The following is a 21,293-nucleotide window of genomic DNA, read 5'->3' as shown; positions in this document are numbered from 1 at the left end:
TTGTTTTTGCTTTTGTTTTATTCAATAATTAATTTTATGTATTTATTAATAATTTATTATAATTTCATATGTACATTTTTTAATGCTGCTAATCATAGCTACTCATATAACAGTGATTATAACCAATACAGGAAAGTCTATTTAACATTAAATTCCCTTGTTCAGTCCGAGTGTGGGCGGGCTCTCTTATCTCAGGCCACGCCCCCAAGAGGAACGTCATTTGCGAGCCGTTAACGCCGACGGAAGTTACATGTCATTAAGTTTTTATTCATTTTAAAAGCCATTAAAGCGCGTTTTCTGTTTACTGGTATTTTTTGTGTGTAATAATACAGTAAAAAGTCAAGTTTTTGAAAGTTTTAGAAACTTCTGACTTCTGAGAGCTCGAAGTTGCTAAGTATAGGAAGTTAAAGGAAGCACGACCAATCGCCGCGTGGGATATTTGGGTAACTCCGCCCAGGCCCCTCGGGGTTGCCAGATTGGATAAAGTCCTCACAAGTACACCAAATATCCGTGATTGATATTTTAAATAATAATATTTAGAAAGATCACTTTAGCTCAGCTACATTCCATAAAGCGCTTAACACTTGATATGCACTTACTGACATTTTAAATTATTTTTTAGCTTCAATTGTGTGGGATGCATTTTATTAACCGATACTGTATTTTCTGCTATTTTTACAAGCAACCGTGCTAGCAACAAGCTAGTCAGCTAGCGTTAGTTAACCCTTCTGAAAAGAACAAACAGACAATAGAAACTAAAGAATACAAATTCCACTACAAATGCCACTACAAACTCTCAGCTAACCATTAAAACCATTATCGTTATTCATTCTTAATGGTATCCACTAGACATGCCACCAATAGTAGGCAACAAGTTACCAGTAGAGGCCCACAGGGACCAGTAGACTTTCCATTAAAAAGAATACAATTCCCATTATAACCATTAAAACATTGTGTAAGAAATTCTATTAGTGGTTCTATTGTTTTTTTTCTGCAGTGATGGTTACCTTCTCAATGCAATGTTATCGATATAACCAAGTACTGGGTCTGTATATTTATTAATCGAAAGCCAATATTGTTATAAACTACTTTAAAAGTAGAGAAAGGGGAACTTTACACTGTTCACAGTCTGGGCGGCCATGTTGCTGTGACGTCACTCTGTGGCCGGCTAGGGAACTGGTGGTGCGTGAGTAATTAATGTGTGTAAGCCCCGCCCTGTTTTATACCGCCCCCTAAATTCAATATGAGGGTTTATACCAATCTGGCAACTCTGCGGAGCTTCATCCCAGCTCGAATTCCTCTGCGGTGTGAGAGCAGGAGCATCTCAGAGCTGAGTGGACAGGCTGGGAGAGGAGCTCCATGTATAGCTGATACACTGAGAAGGTTGTGACCATGTGGAAGAAAGCAGTGGTGTTTGTGCTCCATCTGTCCTGCATCCTGCATCAGGTGAGCGCTGTTCAGAGAGAGGAGCTTTTCCCCTACGGGACTCTGAACGGGGATTGGACTCTGCAGGAAGGAGATGATGAAACTTCAGAGGTGATGTCTCTGAGCAGACCCATGCACTTCTACGACACCTCGTTCAGCAAGTTATATGTGAGTTTAAACACGATTTCTCATTTCATTTGGGAAAAAACAGAGACATTGCAGGCTTAAGCAACTGGGCTGGGTTTTATTCTAAAGCCCTTACTGTGTGAAATTCACAGGAACTGTTAGTGTATTCATGTATTATCATTGTACAGTTATTATTATTATTATTATTATTATTATTATATGAATTAAAGTTTTCAAACAGAATATTTCCTTTCTTATGTGATTTATTATTGTTGTTGTTTGTTTGTTTGTTGCGTAATCACACATCTGGTGCAAAAAGCCTTGCTGAACATCTGACTCATGGGCTTGGTGTTTTTTTTTCACTCATTTATTTGGGAGGATCCCTGACTCCGTGTTGAGGTTGAGCTTTTTATATATATATAATGTTGGGGTTTTTTTTTTTAAAGGCATTTGCCTTAGTGAGTGTTTTTACCCCCTAATTCTTCTTCTCCCTGTTCTGTAGTTTATGTTCCCAAAAGGAAACCAGGAACATTTTGAGTGAACCACGTATTATTTTGCAGAATTTGTCACAAATATGATTTATGTTTTCCATTTTCCAGGTTGTCCACATTTTGTTACATTTACAGTTGGTGGGGTTTTTATTTTGACTGCAGTGAAGTGGTTACTAAGGACACAATGAATAAATTGTGTGACTTTAGTGTTTTAGTTCGTTCTCCTCACACCTCCAGGGTCGGGGGTTCGATTCCCACCGTGGCCCTGTGTGTGTGGAGTTTGCGTGTTCTCGCCGTGCTGCGGGGGTTTCCTCTGGGTACTCCGGTTTCCTCCCCCAGTCCAAACACATGCATGGTAGGCTGATTGGTGTGTCTAAAGTGTCCGTAGTGTGTGAATGTGTGTGTGAGTGTGTATGTGATTGTGTGCCCTGTGATGGATTAGCACCCTGTCCAGGGTGTACCCCGCCTTGTGCCCCATGCTCCCTGGGATAGGCTCCAGGTTCCCCGTGACCCTGAAAAGGATAAAGCGGTATAGAAGACGGATGGATGGATTTTTATTTTATTTTTCCTAGTCAAACATCTGGTGGAAAAGAAGTCCTGCTGACGGTTTGGTCAGTGTGTGTCAGTGTGTGTCAGTGTGTGTCAGTGTGTGTCAGTGTGTGTCAGTGTGTTAGTCATTTATTGCACACCAAAATGTGACCGTGACTATATGCTCCACGTGGAGGTCAAACAATTTCCGAAAGCTTTAATACGCTTTAATTAGATCATAAACTGAGGTTAGACAATTGGTTTTTGAGTCAGATCATCTTTTTTTTTTTTTTTTTTTTTTTTTTGCTTTTTAAAAAAAAACCCGCCTGGATAGTTTTTCCATAAATCATCACCCTCGGTTTAGCTGTAAATGGACCAGAAAGGAAACCAGAAGCCTTTTGCAGAAACCACATATTATGGTGGAGAATTTGGTTTTCCAGGTTCTCCAGATGTGAGATTTACATTTATTCATTCGATCGCCCTGACTAGGAGGACACGGATACTCAAGATGAAATGAGTAAAAGAAAAAGGTCAAGTTGAGAGATTTCTCTTTAGAGGAAATGAATGTAGTAGGACGAATGTAATGAATGAATGATTTTCACTGGAATATTCTGTCACTCCAGGTGGCCACCAACGGCATCATCTCACCTCATGACCTTCCTATGGAGAAGCAGTACGTCGATGACGGTTTCCCCACCGAATTCCCAGTAATCGCACCCTTCCTCGCTGACATAGACACCAGTAACGGAAAAGGAGCAATCTACTATCGGCAGACCGAATCCCCAGGCGTCCTGAATCGAATAGCTGCTGAGGTCCGGAAAGGGTTTCCAGACACACAGTTTACACCAACTCACGCCATCATCGCCACGTGGGAAAACGTAGCTGCTTACACAGCGGTCACACGCACCTCCGAGTCATCCAGAGAGGTGAGGAAGGATCTGAAGTATTTATTGCATGTCAATTTTTTTTTTAAAAAGGAAAAAAAAAATCTCTCTGAACGTTCTAATCAGTGCCTGTTGGTAAAGCGGGTTGCCAGATTGGGTGTCGCTGGACTATTCGAATAATGATCCAGTAGTAGATTTGCAGTGGAATTAAGACTGCAGGTTTCATGATGTAATAGGAATCATATTCATTTCTGGTTCTTCGACCAATGTAGTTTGGTTTTACCAATTTATGTACTGTAATCATATTCAAAAATCCCTGCTATTTCATACAGAACTTTAATCATATTAAGGTAAAAGGAGTACAGTGTGTTCTTTTAATAGCAGTATTAATGGCTGGTTAATTACTCATGGCAACGTTTCCGTTCTTCCGCCGGTACGATAATAACATGATAAACGTGCTCTACGTGTAAACCATCGCACACTCCATTCATTTATTCCAGACGTTCCGTCAGCGTTCGCTTGGTAGCCGGGAATTTAATATTCGGCACATAATAATAACGACGTGTTTAGCACAAGCGTGTTCCTTTTCACTACATGCGTTTGTTCATTTGAAGCTTTCCGACGTTGTTTCTCCCCTTTTCCTCTTCTCCGTGTGTGAGGTCGTGCGATACGGCGTCTTAATTCATCTTAATTCGTCACAGCACGTCAAAATAAATCATTCAAACGATGACTTAATCACAAAGAGAGCTAGCGAGTGCACCGATGTGCGTGTGTCGTACGTAACTGTAGACACCGCAAGACGTTCAGTCAAAGCTAAAGTCTAGCAAAGCTTATATACCTGACGAATAATAAACAAGAGCTGCTCCGATTACATCTTGGGAATCTTACCGGGCGGGGAGAACTATGCGACCCTGAAGCTCTGAGCTTTGCGCTAACCTTTTAAAAGGTGTAGGTTATCAGCGTCAGCCGTCAGTCGTCTCCCCCGGCTTAATTCCTCTCCTTTGCTGTAATTGCAGGCCCACGGGGCACCTGTGCTGCTCCGTACTAACTACTAATCTGTCCCGAAATCCCTGCAGCCTCTAATTTCCTTGTGCAGCTCTCAGGAAAAAGTGGTGGGAAAGAAGAGGACATGATGGCTTGCGTGTACTCTTTCTCCGTCTCTAATAGCTAGGGATTATCAACTCTTTACTTGCGATGAGGAGCTCTGTAGCGCCAGTGGTCTGATTTTTGAAAGCCACATGCTGTTTATTAATGTGTTTTTCTTTATTGCGCAAGACTCAATGCATTCAGCAACAGTTTGGCGTCCATATGCTGAGGTCTTTGGTTGTGGCCAAGAGTGTATAAATATTGATTTCAGCTCTGGATAGTATTCTAAGAAACGCTAAGAAACATGGAAGTCTTTCCAGCATGATGGATTGAATGGGACTATCCTGTTATTCGCGCTGTTTGGCTCACACCTCCAGGCCAACAGGAAGAAACAGCTGTGCCGCAGATTAAACATTTTCTTTGGTTATTTACTGGTTCAGATAACAGCCCGGGTGTTCCTCTGATATGTATATATCCATATAAGTGCAGTGGAGACTTTAGTCGGTACGTAAACAGAGCGTGAGTGATTACTCGGTCGATCCGGACAGCTTGTTGACGAGAACGTCCTCGATACCAGACATATAATCCGTCACATCTGCAGACAGCGTTGTGTCTGTAAATAAATCGCTTTAACGTACACCGAGCGCGGTCGTCTCTTGAGGCACGAACAGGTGAGAACGCCGATGTTGGAGGTTGCGACGGAGCCGGGCGTCCTCCCGTGGAGGCTCGGTCGGCTCTGTTTACGATTGCTGACACTGTTTGCTTGCTGCTCGACAATGAATTACGATATAAGATCTCCGAGCCATGGGGGATGTTTGCAGGAAGCACATCCTGCAGTTAATTCACCGGGTGTCAGCGTTCGCTCAAGCTTTTCGGATGCTCCTTATGGGGGTGTGGGGGTGGCCAATCTAGACGGTCCCGTGTGTTTTCTTTTGGGACTCTATCCTCTTTATTGTAGCTGCAGTTTCCGGCCCCCGAACGTCCGTCTCGTGTCTGTCGCAGAGGAGATGGAAGTGGGAAGCCATATGGAGGTGTTATTCCTTGAACAAATAAGCAATGGAAGTTCAGATCAAGCCGTGCCGAGCTTTCTGTCTTTCAATTACGGCGCTGTTCCCTGTGGTATCATCCTGGGCATGTCTCAGTCTTGCCACAAGTGGGTGCCTAATTATTTACAATAACATCTTTAAACAATCTTGTTTATGGGTGTGTTCCTGCAGAGCTTGGAGGCAGTGTGGTCTTGTAATTAAGGATTCGGGGACGAGGGTTGGGGTTTTTTTTCCCCTCGGGGGATGGAAAGGTGTATGCTGTGGAATTAGGTAGCCTGGGGCTCTTTCAACGCCATATGCAGCAGTTGTGGGGGGTCCTTGCAGGTTCTTTTGTGATGGTGATAATGGAGGTAAAATACCCAAGAAGGGCACGAGGTGTTTCAGACGGAACCCGAAGAAGGCAGGGGGTGCAGGTCAAAAAGCGTGGATTGTGAATCCGTGCTAAAACAATACTCTTGTTTTGTTAGCAAGTTTACTTGATGATTAGCGTAGCCACCACTCTGGAAGTAGTGGGTGGTCACTCAAAGCCGTCTGTGGCCACGGATCGGGACGGAGTCATGTCTCTGATCTCGGCTTTCAGAGAATTTAATGACACGATCTTGAAAAGGACGCGCGGAACCGGGCTGGCCAGGACGAGGCAGCACTTCAAACAGAGGTCTAAAGTGGTCGCTTAAGAGGGTGTGAAAAAAGCAGAGCGGAGGGAAAAGACGAGGACAGGAACCCAGAGGGGACACATTTGCTGAGTTACCAGACCAAATAAAATCAAGGGTTTAAAATGTGAACTTGGAGAAAAGGCCAAAATATGGGCTTACGAAGTCTTAGTGGGACTGCTTTGAAGCTATCGTAAACAAGTAATAAAAGACACGAAAGTTTACAGTCTGGATAAACTCATTGAAATGTGTTGTTGTGTGAACTATTCATTAGCCCTCGGATAAACACAAGCCGTGACGGAGCTTTTGTTCCTCAAGCAAACTCGGTTCACCCTGAGGATAAGATAAGGCACTAACATTTACATTTGAATTATAGACTGATGCCGATCTTCTTCCTCTCATTTGGCAGGTTAACACATTCCAGGCGGTGGTTGCTTACGACGAGGAGAACACCTACGCGCTTTTCCTTTACCCGGAGGATGGACTGCAGTTCTTTGGAACGCGTCCTAAAGAGATGTTCAACGTGGAGATCGAGCTGCCTGCGCGGGTCGGCTTCACCAGGGGAGAGATCCCGTATCTTTTCTTCACACGCACCGAGGGACCTTACTTCAGCCTCACCAACAAAGAGCAGTCTGTCAAGAACTTGTACCAGTAAGCAATTCAATTCACTGTTGGATTTTTGGTTTATTTTAATTCTTTGTTTCTCCCGAGTCTCCCGAGACTGACCTGAACATCTCTGCCCATCGTGCATACGTAATACTGTCTAATAATCTCCCTTCAGGACGGGTAACACCGGCGTGCCTGGCGTTTGGCTCTTCCACATCGGAAACGCGAACACATTCGATAATGTAATTCCAGCAGAAGCTCCGGGTCATTTACCCACCACGGTCCCAAAGAACCAAGCGGTCGAGTTCCAGACCACCCCCGAGTACCCTACAGAAGAGTATGACGACGCCAACGACTCTTTCGACGAAGAGACAGAATACAACATTGATCCAGATTTCCAGAATCCAGATGCTACAGAATTCCCTCAGGCGGGCCGCGATGCGTCTCTGCTGAGCGGGGATGTAACTCTCAGCCCTGACCACACTGCTCAGACAAATGTTTCTCCGGATGAAATCGACGAGTCCGTGCATCCGTTCCCAAAGCACACTCTTCTGGTAGCGTACCCCATCCGCCCTGAAGGTGAAGTGGTGACCGTGGAAGAAAACGTAAACGTAAACTCTGAAGGTGAGGCTGAAACTGTGGAAACGCAGTTATGCTCTTCTTACGCTTCTTTCTGCTTTTTTTTATTTTTTTATTTTGAAACTTATTACTGGCTTTGGATTCCATGTGCTCTTAAAATCAAACAGCTGTTCCTCCTCCCCCTCAGTCAGTCCTTCTCTCCTTCATTCTTTTAAATAGACATCAGAATGTCAGAAAAAAAGAACGCTCTGAAACACTAATTCAAGGCCAGTGCGCAACCTGCACTTAATATGTCGGTCTTACAGCTTTAAAATGTTCTCCTGAGGCTTCAGCACGGTAGGTGTCCTTCAAACAAGTGAATGTGAGCTGTGACCCTGAACAACTGCTGCGAGACGCACATCCAGATGTCCACTATGACATGAGCCTCATATTTGGCCAGGGGCCAGCAGCTCCGCTCTAAATCACTGTTTGCAGCAGGAGCAGATGACAGGAGTGTTTCTCATCTCTCTTCTGGATGACAGATGTCTCTTCCTTAACAACGCTCGGCCAACATCTGTCTTCATCGGCAGGTTATAGGACGTCGGATTGGTGCTCAAGTAAATTTGGTTGCCCCGAATGTGTGATTATAACGCTACTTAGGCTCATGTGTGAAGGCTTATTTTATCTTTTGTGTGTTGTGTCTGTCTCCTCTCTGTTTTTCGATCTGTTTCTCTTCTCTGTCTTCAGTGATTCATTATTCCACTGAAAACAAGGAGACTTGTGATCGTTTCCAGCAGACCTGCAGCCAGAACGCTCACTGCACCAATTTCCCATCAGGCTACTGCTGCCACTGCCATACCGGTTTCTACGGAAATGGACGCTATTGTCTTCCTGATGGTGAGGTGTTGTTTTTTTTTTTAAAATACCAGTTGGGATCTGGTAAACAAATAAATAAATAAATAAATAAATAAATAAATGAATGATGACTTCGGTTTGGGTAAAAAGAACGATTCGGGTTTTAGGAATAGATGGATGTGTAATTTGGGTTTTGGTTTTTAAAAACAAGCTGACTCGGCTTGGGTAAAGAACAAAGAAAAGAAATTGCGTTTGGAATAAAACGTGACTTTGGGTTTGGGTGAACAACAGATTGGATTCGGCTGATTTGGATGTTTGTTTGAGAGAGAGTATTTTCCTTTGCATTTTGGGTAATATAAAGACGTTCACTGCTCATGTGAGAACGGACCGAACTCGTTCGGAAGCCGTTTACACCGCGTACGTTCTCTATATTTTCTTAACGTCAGTTTTGAGTTTGGTCTCACCTTAGAGGGGTCGTTTTGAATCCTCACGGAAACTCAAGGCCATGTTATAACTATAACGGTAACATTAACAGTCGATTTCAGTTATACAGTATCAACACCTCTCGGCACAAAGGCCTTATTTAATACGATTTACAGCCATCGGTTATACGAAGGCGCTGAATAAAAGCACTTCTTTCTTTTTTGTTGTATTTGAGATATTTGTCATGGGTTTGGGGCGGGGCGAGCCGGGGCGGGGCAAGGTGGAGGGGGAGTCGGCTTGAGTTTGGATAGCAAAAGACTGTTTGAATGTGCATATAAAAGGAAAGGATAACGTTAACGTTAGCATGAAAACGTCTCGGCTTTGGTTTACGAGGTCAATTCGAGTTTGCGTCTGTGAAAGAATGAGTTGGGTTTGGATTAAAAATACGACAGGTTTGTTTGTGTACAAAAGCCAACTGGAAAAGACTTTGTTTAAATAAAAAGTCCGCTTGGGTTTGGGAGAAAAGGCCAATTTGAATTTGGGTAAAACGTTTATTTGAGTTTGGGTTAAAGACTGTAGCTGCCACATGTTCTTCCGATATTTATCAGGAATATTACTAATATTATTATTCCTCATGTGAAAATGGATGTTTCTGTATTTTCGAATGTTTATTCAGTCAAATTTCGTTCCACCATAGACCGATCCTTTTTAACGACCCCTGACGGATCCAGACAGGTCTCGGCCAAACACGGCCCCGTCGCACAATGTCACCTTGTCTCCAGTTGGTACTCGGAGCCGCGAGACAGGTTTTGGAGGTTTAATGACGAATGAATCTATTAGATTTTCAGGACGTAACTAAAACTTCCTTGTGACTCATTCAGCGGTTCTCATCTTTACAAACGTCCTGGTTTGAAACCTGCGAGGAGGTTCTCTACCTGTGATGATCATCTCCCCAGAGCAAACGTTTCAAAACAAGCTACAGTCAAAACGTGTTGGGCGTTGCTGCATGACATCTGTGCCGGGTAAAATCTCACTCGGCGGTGGGATGTGTGTGTGTACAGAAGGGGCTTTGTGTGCTCTTGGACTCCCCGTGGGCGTGGGCTGACTGCGCAGAGGAAACGCGGACACAGCGCAGTTTTGTCACCAAACACAAACCTGCCACTCTTTCTGGACGGAAACAGTTGTTCAGTACTCGTTAAAATTTTTTGTTTCTTTTATAGAAATCCCTCTCTCACACCAAAGCTGGAGAGAAAATTGAAATAATACATACAGACCAATTACTCGGGGAAAAGAACAACATTTAGACAAAACGTCCAGACAATAACGCACGCATTCGCTTTTTCCAAAAGATGTGTATAACGGACTTATTAAAACATCGAACAGCTGCGTCTAGACAATTCAAAACGACCAGAGGACCTTCAGGAGCAATAACAGAATTTGTCTTTTTGATCTTTTTCTTTCTTTCTTGTTTTGTTGTTTTTACAGGTGCTCCTCAACGTGTGAATGGAAAGGTCAATGGGATGGTTTCTGTGGGTTCGACACCAGTGAGACTGGACAGCAACGACCTCCATGCTTACATCGTAGTGGGTGATGGTCGAGCATACACGGCCATCAGTGAAGTCCCAGAACCTTTGGGGTGGGCACTAATGCCGGTCACGCCCATCGGTGGACTTTTTGGGTGGCTCTTTGCCCTCAAGCTTCCCAACAGCCATAATGGCTTCAGCATCACTGGTAAGGATGTGACAAAATACACTACAAGGCCAAAAGGTTTGTGGACACCTGATCTTCACACCCATATGTAGGCCTTCCCCAATCACTGGAACCAAGAGGCCCAAACCTGTTCCAGCGTGACAGTGCCTGGAATGCAAGACGTGGACTGCCAAGGTTGGAGTGGAAGAACTCGAGTGTCCTTCCCGGAAGACTGGAGGTTATTATAACAGCAGAGGTGGATCTGAATCTGGAATGGGATGTTCATCAAGCACATATAGATGTTCTGATCAGGTGTCTACAAACGTTTGGCCATATAGTTTATCAGTATGACATGATGAAATGAGAGAGAGAGAAATCTCAGATTAACAGCGTCAGTGTTGAGCTTAGCATGGGACTGCTCCCACTTCCAAAGAACTTTTGACCATTCGCATCCCTCCTACGTTAATGAACGTGGAATTTCTTCCCACTTCGTCTAACCATCTGCACGAGAGTAGAATTCGCCCTCTCTCGACTCAAGACTTTGAATTTTTTGTGTTAAGTCCCACAGGATCCCAGTCCCTGATATACACCAAGAGGTTATGACTAAGAGCTCAGTTGTATGTGCCACTGGATTTTATTTTAAAAACAGGATATTGGAGAACAAATGGACGTCAGTGTTGTTTGGATAAACTTCTCGAGGCTGGAGAAAACCCTCTTAACAAGTCTGCGTTAAAGAGTTCTATGAGTTTTCCTAAACGAATCATGGAACTCAGTGTTGTTTTTTTAAAACATGGCACTTCATGTTTTCAACCATGTAAAGTTATAAGCCAGGATTGTGAGCTGTGCTGCTGCCTTATACAGTTATCGTACTGTTCCACCCCTAAACGCCAGAGAGGAAACCCCGCTGCTCGTTGCCAGTTTTATTGTGCTGTGTGTTTGTTTAACATTTGCTCTCCCGCTGGGACTCGCTTAAGGTCCCGAGCATTTTCTCTCTCGCTAATATAAACTGAGTGCCTCACAGCTGGGGTTTCTCCAGAGACCGCCCTCCCGAGGGCCGATAGTCAAGGTTTGATTAAGACACACTCTACCTCTAAGTCAAGTCAGGTGGTTAGACGGCTGTGTGTTTTTACTTTGTGGGGAAAAATGAGAAAATGAAAAGCTGGCTCTGAAATCACTCGTTCTTTTATTCATTTTTATCCAGAACTGTTACAAGGGTTGTGACCCTCACCCGGGTCTGATTACGCAACGTAAAAATGAAATTGTAGTAAAATCGAGCATGTTTTGGGGTTCAGTGATAAACACGACTGCAGGGAAGTCCAAAGTGCAAAAACACCATCATGTTGAATTAAAACTGTTCTGTGTGTTTTTTTTTTTTTTGTTTTTTTGTTTTTTTTTTGTCCCTCAGGTGCTGAGTTTATTCGCCATGCCGATGTGACCTTTTACCCCGGCAACCAACGACTCACGATCGTTCAGAGCGCCAGGGGGTTGGACAGCCAGAACTACCTGAATGTGGAAACTCATCTGGAGGGCAGTGTGCCGTTCGTGCCCCCTGGTGCCAGCATTCAGATGGAGCCTTTTTCAGAGACCTACCAGTATTACCCTTCATGTAAGATCTCCCGACGACGCGCCGGTGTGATGCGGCCCGCATGAAATAGACTTACTCTTACCACCCTGAAGTTGATTATTTTCCTAGAACAGCACATCCACAAGTGATCTATTGCTCTTACACATCAGCGGTTCTGCAACGATTACAATCTTCTATTCATTCAAGAATGAAGTGTCATACTTTTTCTGTTTATAGTCACCTTTAATGTTGCGGAACACCCGAAAACAACCGCTTAAATTATAGCAGCTTTAAACTGTATAAAAACGAATATCGAAATCCGGCTTGTTACCGTGTAATCGCCAGACGTATCATTTTTCCCCTGACTTTCCCGTGGTGCGAAGCTTAAAATGACAGTTTTATCCCTGACTGTTACAAAGTGCTGACACTGGAGACTCCTTCCAGAAATCTCTTTACAGAAACCTTCACTATATCAATGCTTGTACAGTTTTCTTTATTACATATGCGGGATGTCTTGCTGTGTGATGTAGCTTCCTACTACCCAGTCCTTGGTTTTCGGAGACAGGGATCAAGAGATCAGAGAATGGTCCATCTATAAAAAACATGGCCCTCCCAACTTCCTGTCAGAGGAAGCTGTGTTTCATTGTGATGAGCCCCAAAGCATAAACTGTTGTTTTTTTTTTTTCATGCTGACATACAGTTTTAGGATGCAATTAAAGTTCAAACCCGGCTCTTTTTGCGTCGGCCTCCTTCCGTGTCAGGTCGTCATAGGTCACGTAGAGGAAGTGGTCTTCTGGGTTAACCGCTCACGGATTTTGACTATATGGAGTAATCCCCTGTCTCTGCTGTCTGCCTGTAGTGATCACGTCCAGCTCGGTACGGGAGTTTACAATCGTGTCCACGCAGAGTGGAGCAGAAAAATTCACCTTCCGGCTGAGACAGAACATCACGTACAGCGACTGCAGTCACACACCGCATGCTGGAGCTGAGACGCTGCAGCTCAACGTCGAGCGCATGTTTGCCATGTACGTCAAAGAAGAGCGCGTTCTCAGATACGCCATCACCAACAAGATCGGCCACGTTGGAGGTAAGCTTGCGATGACGACTCTTATTTCTGCCTGGGGGTAATGTATATTTTGTTCAGTTATGAGGAATAACGAGGTATTCACGTGGGTATTAAAAGATGAAAAGTCTAGGAAATGGCTTCTTCACTTTAATTACTTGAAAATATTAAAAAGAAGATGGTTTCAAATGAAGAACCAAGAAGTGTGCGAGTGAGACAAACAGTGGGGATCGGTGATTTTTTATTTTTTTTCTCTTATTGTAAAGCATGTTTGTTTTAAAAGTCTTACCTTGCCAGCCCATAATACACTTGGACCTCTAGTGTCCTGTTCAACATCTACAAATTAGACGTGGGAGAGGCACAAGTGGTGCAGCGGGTAGCGTTTCCGCCTCGCTCCAGGTTTCCCGGTTCGATCCCGAGCTCGGGTTACTGTCTGTGTGGAGTTTCTGTTCACGTCCTACCTGTGAGTGCGTCAGTTTCCTCTGAGGTGTGTACCTCCCAAAAACTACGCTAAATTGCCCCTAGTGTTTGGCTTGTGTGTGTGTGTGTGTGTGTGTGTGTGTGTGTGTGTGTGTGCGCGCCCATGGCATTCCATACAATGTGTGTTCCTGCCTCACACCCAGTGTTCCCTGACTGTGGAACCAGTATGTATATATATATGTATATATATGTATATGTATGTATGTATGTGTATAAAACCTTTCATTTGACCACTTTTAACGTTTGAATTCTGTTGGTTTCTTACTTTTCTCAAGATTTTTTGTTCATCGCGTCAATAACTGAACAAGAACCGAGCACGAAGCTCGTCTAAATAGTCCATTGTAATATTCGAGCCGGACTCCTTTCCTCTGTCCTTTAGCGTGCCCTCATATCTGAACCGGTTCCTTTATTAACTCGCTGACAGACGCAGGAGGGAGGAATCCGCCTGTCTCGCATGCACGGGGGAGCTGGCGTGAGTTTCTCACGGCCAGGGTTCACTGCACCGATCCACCTGATGTAGCCGGAGAACTCCCGACACGGTGCTGGGAGTCGGGGTTCTGTATACAGGGTTTTAATAGCTCTAAGCGTGCGGTGTGAGCTCGCTATCTCTGCAATCCGCCTCTCGTGATAAATCAACCCTAGCGTGAAATCTCATGTGCTTATAAGGCTGTAACATTGTTCAGTGGAATGGTCTTATTAAGACACCTCAGACTCTGTTTACGGCAAATCGTGGTTGTTTTTTATTTGTGCCGTGTGTGAAGACCCCGAGGGTCAGATGTCAGGAGGTGTGACATCATGCGTTCCCATTTGAAGAAAGTCCTGTTTAGGGTGATTCTTATTGGTCAGAAGTAGTTGATTATTTCTCTCTCTCTCTCTCTCTCTCTATATATATATATATATGTATGTCTGCATGTATGCATACAGTATATAACAGGAACTAACTTGTTTGCAGATGTTACACAACATTAAATATATATCAGGATTTTAATGGCCATGTAGTGTGTGTGTGTGTAAGGATTAAGGTCAAGTGAAGACAGATGTTGAACCTCTTGTGTAACTTCTTACATACTTAATCAGATGATTAGAGCGATGGATTCTAGCAGGTGGCGATGTCGCATTGCAGTTATTTGGCACAAATAGATATCCACAAGGATTTTCCTTACACATTCTTTAGATAACGTGATGAGGCCAGCACTGTGTTGCACCGGGTTGCTCGCAGGAAGCATTGGTGGGATTTTGCTGGAGAGGAAGAGCCCCTCCAGCTGCTGAGAGATGCTCACACTTGATTGCCAGGGATTTGAGAGTGTTGTTATTATGCTGCCAGCTCGGAAACCGTATCCCTCATTGACAGATTTAGAGACTTGGAGGAATAATTGTGCAGTGATATCATGGGAGTGGAGAAATACCCAGAGTCAGAGCCTCGCATCCTTCATCGGCCTCATTGTTGATCTGAAAATGCAGCTGACTCTGTCGGTCTTAATGAGGCCAGGCCGACACAATAATTACAGCCACAGCATGATGTATAACAGATATGAGTCATACACGAGTGTACAGTGGACACATGTTCGGTGTTACTCATGCAGTAGTCTTCAGACCCACATATCCCATCTCAGAGTCTTGCAGTGTGCGAACGCAGGGATTTTTGAGAAGAAGTGGCCACTATTGTTGGAGACATGTTGTGTAATTTCTTCCAAGAAGCGACGGCACCCAGTGCTGCCAACTCTTTTCAGCAGAAAGTAGCTAATGCTTTCCCAAAATGTCTCTAGAAGTTGTGATTGATCATTTGGAACAACAGTGATTAGTGATTGGTCATGCTGTTTAGTGATTGGTCATTGGGAACAATGGTGGTCAGTGATTGGTTTTTGGAAACAATGGTGATCACTGATTGGTTGTTGGGAATAATGGTGATTACTGATTGGTTGTTGGGAATAATGGTGATCACTGATTGGTTATTGGGAACACTGGTGATCAGTGATTGGTTATTGGGAATAATGATGATCAGTGATTGGTTGTTGGGAACAATGGTGATCACTGATTGGTTGTTGGGAATAATGGTGATCAGTGATTGGTTGTTGGGAACACTGGTGATCAGTGATTGGTTTTTGGGAACACTGGTGATCAGTGATTGGTTGTTGAGAACAATGGTGATCAGTGATTGGTTATTGGGAATAATGGTGATCAGTGACTGGTTGTTGAGAACAACGGTGATCAGTGATTGGTTGTTGGGAACAATGGTGATTGGTTATTGGGAATAATGGTGATCAGTGATTGGTTGTTGGGAACATGTTCTCATGTCAGGCTTTTTACACTGGTGGTAAGTTGAAATAAAGCTAAACTGAAATAAAGTCACTAAAGGGCTCTAAACGGTTGTTTAATGGCTTCCTACATTACCCACAATGCTGTTTGATTATCTGCATGAATGGTGCCAGTGGGATTTAACCTTCATATCATCCACCCAAAGACGGTGATGCAGCAGCACTTCAATTCTTTAGTCTGTCCAGCTGTCTCACTTCTTCATCTGTACTCTGTGCTAAATCAGACCAACTTCCAAAGCTCCAGCATTTACACAAACGCCGCCATCGTGTTCATCACCTTGTAGATTGCTAACTAGACGATCCGGGTCTCCGCACACAGCCGCTAACCTCGCGCAGGAATGATGAAAATACAGCACCGACCAACAAATGAGTACCAGAATCGCTAAACACGTCACACATATTGCAATTTAAACGTGTCGTTTGTTTCCTTCGAGGTTAATCCGCTGGTCAGTATGTCGGTCGGTAGATAGTACTGTAGTGTATAGTCATTTGGAAGCTGGTAGTAACACGCAGTCCTAATGAATCCATCCTCATCAAACATGGGAACAGACTCTCAGAGTAAAGCAATGTGTGTGAAAGGGTTTTTCCACCTGGCGTATTAGCGTCATTTATCCACCCGCAAAGCCCTAAGCTCTGTTTCGTCCCGTTAATGAAGAGAGTTTAAAAGACCAGAGGATACCCCCTCCTCATTAGCAAATGCTCGTCCTCTAGTTTTTTTCTCTCTGCTTTTCTCCGTCCCCCGTGGAGTCGCTTTGAAAAGAGACTGTCTCAGTCTCTTACTTCAAACAAAAGTGTTCCTGTCTGGCTTTGATAATTGGCCAAATTGGTCCCTGGCCTCGGGTGAGGAAATCAAGCTGGTTTTAATGTCTGCCAGGGTTCCAGCCCACGACCCTGCGTCATTTCAGTCTCATCAGACAACTGCACCACAAGAGTCCTGTGGTCTTTAAGAAAGGTCCTCAGTTAGAGTACAGTCTTGCTTAGTGTTGATCTATTCGCATCCTGCAGTAGATGCTGTGTGTGTGTGTGTGTGTGTGTGTGTGTGTGTTTTATAGATCGTTTTCAAGAGTTTCTGGGTCAAGTACTTTGACCCTCAGTGTTATTTACGGACGGGCCACCGCGAGAGTGTGAAGGAGCGACAAGTTCACACCATATACTACAACCTTTGACACACCATCTCTACACTGACGTCCTGCTCATGACTCCCAGCTTTTTGTGGCACGCATGTATGAATTTGTTAAAGATGCGTGCTGGGATTAGGTAAACAGGATATTCTATTCGATGATCCAGTGTAGCGATGGATCAGTGATGGACCCTTGCCATTTTAAAAGCAGGAAAAGCTATATTTAGTTGAGTCATTTCCTTTTTAAACACAATTTCCTTAGGCCGAAAAGGGGTTACTAATGAAAGCTGGATTAGAATTTTATTTCCGTCCCTTCCTGTCTGTGCAGCTTACATCCCGGACCCTGTGCAGGTGAACCCCTGCTACTCGGGAAGCCATGACTGTGACACCACAGCACAGTGTGTGCCAGGAGAAGGACAGCACTATGCCTGTGTGTGTGCTACCGGATACACCGGAGACGGACGCAACTGCTATGGTAAGAGAGGAGAAGGTTCTTCCATTCAACACAGCTCAGTTCAGTGCAGTATAGATTTATTGGTATTAATAGACTGTTTGCCTGTCCATCCATCCATCTACCTGCGAGCTTCAAAGTGGGACGAAATGGACGCCTCCTTAAAAGCTTGTCTTTTCTTTGCTCTGTTTGAGCACCAAATGCTCGTGAGCTAGCAACAAGTCAGCCAGCTAGCATTAATGATATGAATGATTAATGTTCATGCACAACATTATAGATTTAACCATCTTATGCGCTGTACCCGTACCTGATTGATTGGAAAGAAATACTAACAATAAACTAGTCGGGAAATGTAAAGAAGTGATGGATTATTTACTCTTAATGGTGTAAGCAGCCATTGTTTTGATGTGATGTCATGTACTAAACTTGGGATTGAGGACAAGTTTCAGAATAGGGATTCCAATTTGCATGGCACCTTCTTTGTCTTTTTTTCCTAGTCGGAGTTTGGGAGTTACAAGCGACGGGCTTCAGGGTTTCGTAATGGAGTAATCCACTCCTGCGAGAACGAGCCAGAGTTTTGACATTCTGTTTACGCTGTGGAGTGCCTTTGGGACGCTTCCTTTCTCTACCCAGGCTCATCTTAAATCCTCTCCGGAGGACCAGATATGTCTTATATTAACATCGCAGACCGTTTAGCAGATAGTTCGTTACCAGTGCCGGGAAGGAGCAGATCCAGAGTGTGTGTACTTTATTCACTAAGAGTCAGAGTTTTTTCAGTTCTATCAATGACGAGTAATCCGACGTTCAGCTAAAGTTCAACAATGAGTCTAAATAATTGCAGAACGGTGTACAGTATCGACTCCCGCTTTTGGTGACCATCAACTGCCGCGAGTTAACACACAAACGTTCGAAATGCGTAAAGCGTTTTGGTATTCATGTTACTGGTAATGGTTAAAAACGATGATCAAGCCATGAGAAACATTAGGTGGGAGAACTGATAGCGGACACGACGCACAATCTGTGGAAACGGTGGACGTGGAGGATAAGGATCGGGCGGATGACAGAAAGCCGTAGTAGCACGCAACAGCGTGTCACCTCTGTCTACCACACGAGAGGTGGAAGGTGGTGTTCTCTCCACAGCTGTCAGTAGGGGGTGAGTCGTGGGGGTCGTAACGAGCTTGTTTGAAGAGGAACGAAAACCGGGGCTTCACACGTCCCCTCTGAAAACACGTGTCATTATGTCCTAACACCGCTGTCTCATTTATCAGTCTCTCACCTTATGTCATCTGGTCCCTCTTTCACCGGGGATGTACAGCTGACATCCCCTAAAGCTGGATTTACACCGTGTGGTTACAGCGGCTTTTTAAGATTGTTATCTGTCACGCTGTATGAGAGGATCCTCATAAAGCTTTGTCTGAATTCTACAACAGGCTGAGACATAACATACTGTATGTTCTTCACGTCAGATATGATGACGCTCCTCTTACGATGGACTCGGGATTAAAGAAACGTACCATGTTTTGCTTACGTCATCAGCACAGTATGGAAAACGGGGTCGCATAAACAAACAAGAACTTAATAAATAATAGTGCTAATGTTGCGTCTAGAGAAAAACGTGTTTTAAAAGAAGACGAGCTTGTCCTTCGTGGATCTCGACTCGCAGTGCTAATAATAACGTTTCACAAAGATTGTAAAACAGATGTTTGTATGTGTTTTTGTTGGTGGGAGCGTGTAATTTCACCACCTGCTACAACTTCAGGCTGGATTGAGTAGGTATCAGTCAGTGAGGGAGAGCGAGAAGATATATAACCAGGGGGGAAAAAGAGTGTGAGAGCAGGAGGGGGTCTTCCACACGGGGTTATTAACAGTGATTAAAACCAGGCCTGCATGGTGAGCTCCAGCGTGTTCCCACACATTCCCACAGGGATGTGCTCCTCCTCTGGCCTCCTTCAGTTATCACACATGGCATGACTGCAGAACATGGTTTCTCTCCACTAGCAGATTGACAAGGCAGACCTGCTTTTAACACATGCAGGACAGGATTCATTAAAGGTGTGCGTGTGTAGAACACCTGCAGGAAAAATAAACAGTGGGGGTCTACACAGGATCGTGTCTTCCTCGTGAGCAAAATTTTAGCTTGAGCTTCAGCTTAACGTGAGCATGCAATTTAGTGCAGTTCCACCCTAAGGTGCAAAATACGCGGTGTCGACGCTAACTGTTTCATTTTGCGGCCATCGTGCGGTCTACTACGCTTGAGCGTCCTTTTGTGTGCACAAATTTAAGAGCAGGTACTAAATTTGCGGAAAGCCACTTCCACCATTTCAAGACCAAACCGTTTAATTTCATTTGTTTATATTGTGTCTTAACGAATAAAGGTTTGATCGCATGTTTACATGATTATATGTTTTATAAGTTTCGAGAATGAATATCCGGTTCTCTCTGTCTCTCTCTGTTAGATGTGGACGAGTGTGCTGAAGGTCTGAGCTCCTGTGGGAGTCACGCTCAGTGTGTGAATTTGCCTGGAAGTCACAGCTGCCGGTGCCAGAGCGGCTTTGAGTACGGCCATGACAGTCGCACCTGTATAGGTAACGGGCCCCGCGTGCTGAGTTTCTCACACATGCGCACACACTTCAATACAAACTGACCCCATAGACTTTTGGTACTGTCAAGTGTGCTGTTTCCACTGGTCCTTTCTCTAGTACCAGATGTTCCAGTTGTATGGCTTTTCTATGGCTACTGGCTCCAAATTGGAGCCAGTGGGAATTACTGGTTGGGTGCAGAATCTAGAAGTCATTTAAGGATAAATTGGCACCATTAAGGATAAATTAGCACCCTGCCAAATGAGTGCCAAGTGACTAAAAGTCTAAGGCGTTTGATCTTAGCCAGTATACACCAGCTGAAAAAACTAGGCGAAGCTAATCTACGCACTTTTGATGTTGGTTTGTGTTTTCGGTTTGTTAATGTGTTTTTTTTGCCACCGTACTTCTCCAATGTTAGACATTACAATGAGCTAAACACACAACCTACTAATTATATTGCTTTTGCTGTCACTACGACTTCTTCCACTAGTGAAAAATCACCCAGAACTCGAACCCTGAGTTTCTTTGGTTCCAATTTCAGCCAGTTTTGGATTTTTATTTATTTATTTTCTCTCTCTCTCTGAAACGGCACAACCGACATACGTTACATGTACAGTCCCGGTCCCAGCGTGCTCCAGGTGACTGGAAATAATCAGGCCTTGTCGTATGTAATCAAGGCCTTGTTTGCTTTCAAGGTTTCGAAACTCGTTCCAACATAATGTTTAGAAAGCAATGTTTTATGTTCCGTGTACGATCTGATTCTCAGCTATAAAGTAAAACCAGCTGCTTTTTCCTCTTCATCCATCTGGGTTATGACCGTATGGGTAATCAGTGCTGTGATATTACGAGTTGTCGGACTAACAGACATGTCAGAATTACACGTGTGAAAGTCGGTGTGAGGTGTGTGTTCTCAGAAAGGCTTGGTGTGTTACAGATGTTCGGTGTTGATTCAGACACTGGACAAAAGCCCAAAGCAGAACAGCAGAGGAGGAAGGTCTGTAGGTGAAAGGGGCCGAGGTGTAGCTGGAGGCAAGGGGACCAGAAGAAGGGGGATGGGTACTTTTTGAAACAATGGTCTAATGTGCTGGGCAGGGGAACGCGTGTAGGAGATGAAAATATGTTAACTCTCGACAGGAAACGTTCCACAGGCAAAGACAACTCCTTTTTCATTAACATGTGATTTGCAGATTTATTTTGTAATGAAATTCCAAGAGATTTTGTGATTCTAACCTTCTTTTCCTACATTACCCAGAATGCATTTCTATCTGCTTTTAGTGGTGATAAGTGGGATTTAGCCCTCGCGTCATCTCTAACTAAAGCCGCCAATGCAGCAGTGCTTTAGTCCTTTCATCTG

At 44.1% G+C, this 21,293-nt stretch overlaps 1 protein-coding gene across 3 annotated transcripts in view; it reads left to right on the top strand.

Moving 5' to 3' along the window:
- Window positions 1–1,289: 1,289 nt before the first annotated feature.
- Window positions 1,290–21,293, top strand: part of nid2a (nidogen 2a (osteonidogen)) — a 38,466-nt gene continuing 18,462 nt past the window's right edge. For all 3 annotated transcript variants that reach the window (XM_017476978.3, XM_017476976.3, XM_017476974.3), the window contains exons 1-10: window positions 1,290–1,593; window positions 3,194–3,496; window positions 6,646–6,887; window positions 7,018–7,466; window positions 8,148–8,297; window positions 10,164–10,409; window positions 11,773–11,973; window positions 12,791–13,018; window positions 17,238–17,384; window positions 19,817–19,945. In XM_017476978.3, coding sequence (XP_017332467.2) covers window positions 1,393–1,593; window positions 3,194–3,496; window positions 6,646–6,887; window positions 7,018–7,466; window positions 8,148–8,297; window positions 10,164–10,409; window positions 11,773–11,973; window positions 12,791–13,018; window positions 17,238–17,384; window positions 19,817–19,945 — 2,296 coding nt within the window. In that variant the 5' untranslated portion in view covers window positions 1,290–1,392. The remainder of the gene's footprint in view (window positions 1,594–3,193; window positions 3,497–6,645; window positions 6,888–7,017; window positions 7,467–8,147; window positions 8,298–10,163; window positions 10,410–11,772; window positions 11,974–12,790; window positions 13,019–17,237; window positions 17,385–19,816; window positions 19,946–21,293) is intronic.

The sequence above is a fragment of the Ictalurus punctatus genome, chromosome 9 (assembly GCF_001660625.3).
Source record: "Ictalurus punctatus breed USDA103 chromosome 9, Coco_2.0, whole genome shotgun sequence".
Taxonomy (NCBI): Eukaryota; Metazoa; Chordata; class Actinopteri; order Siluriformes; family Ictaluridae; genus Ictalurus; species Ictalurus punctatus.
This window is presented reverse-complemented; position numbering and strand designations above follow the sequence as displayed.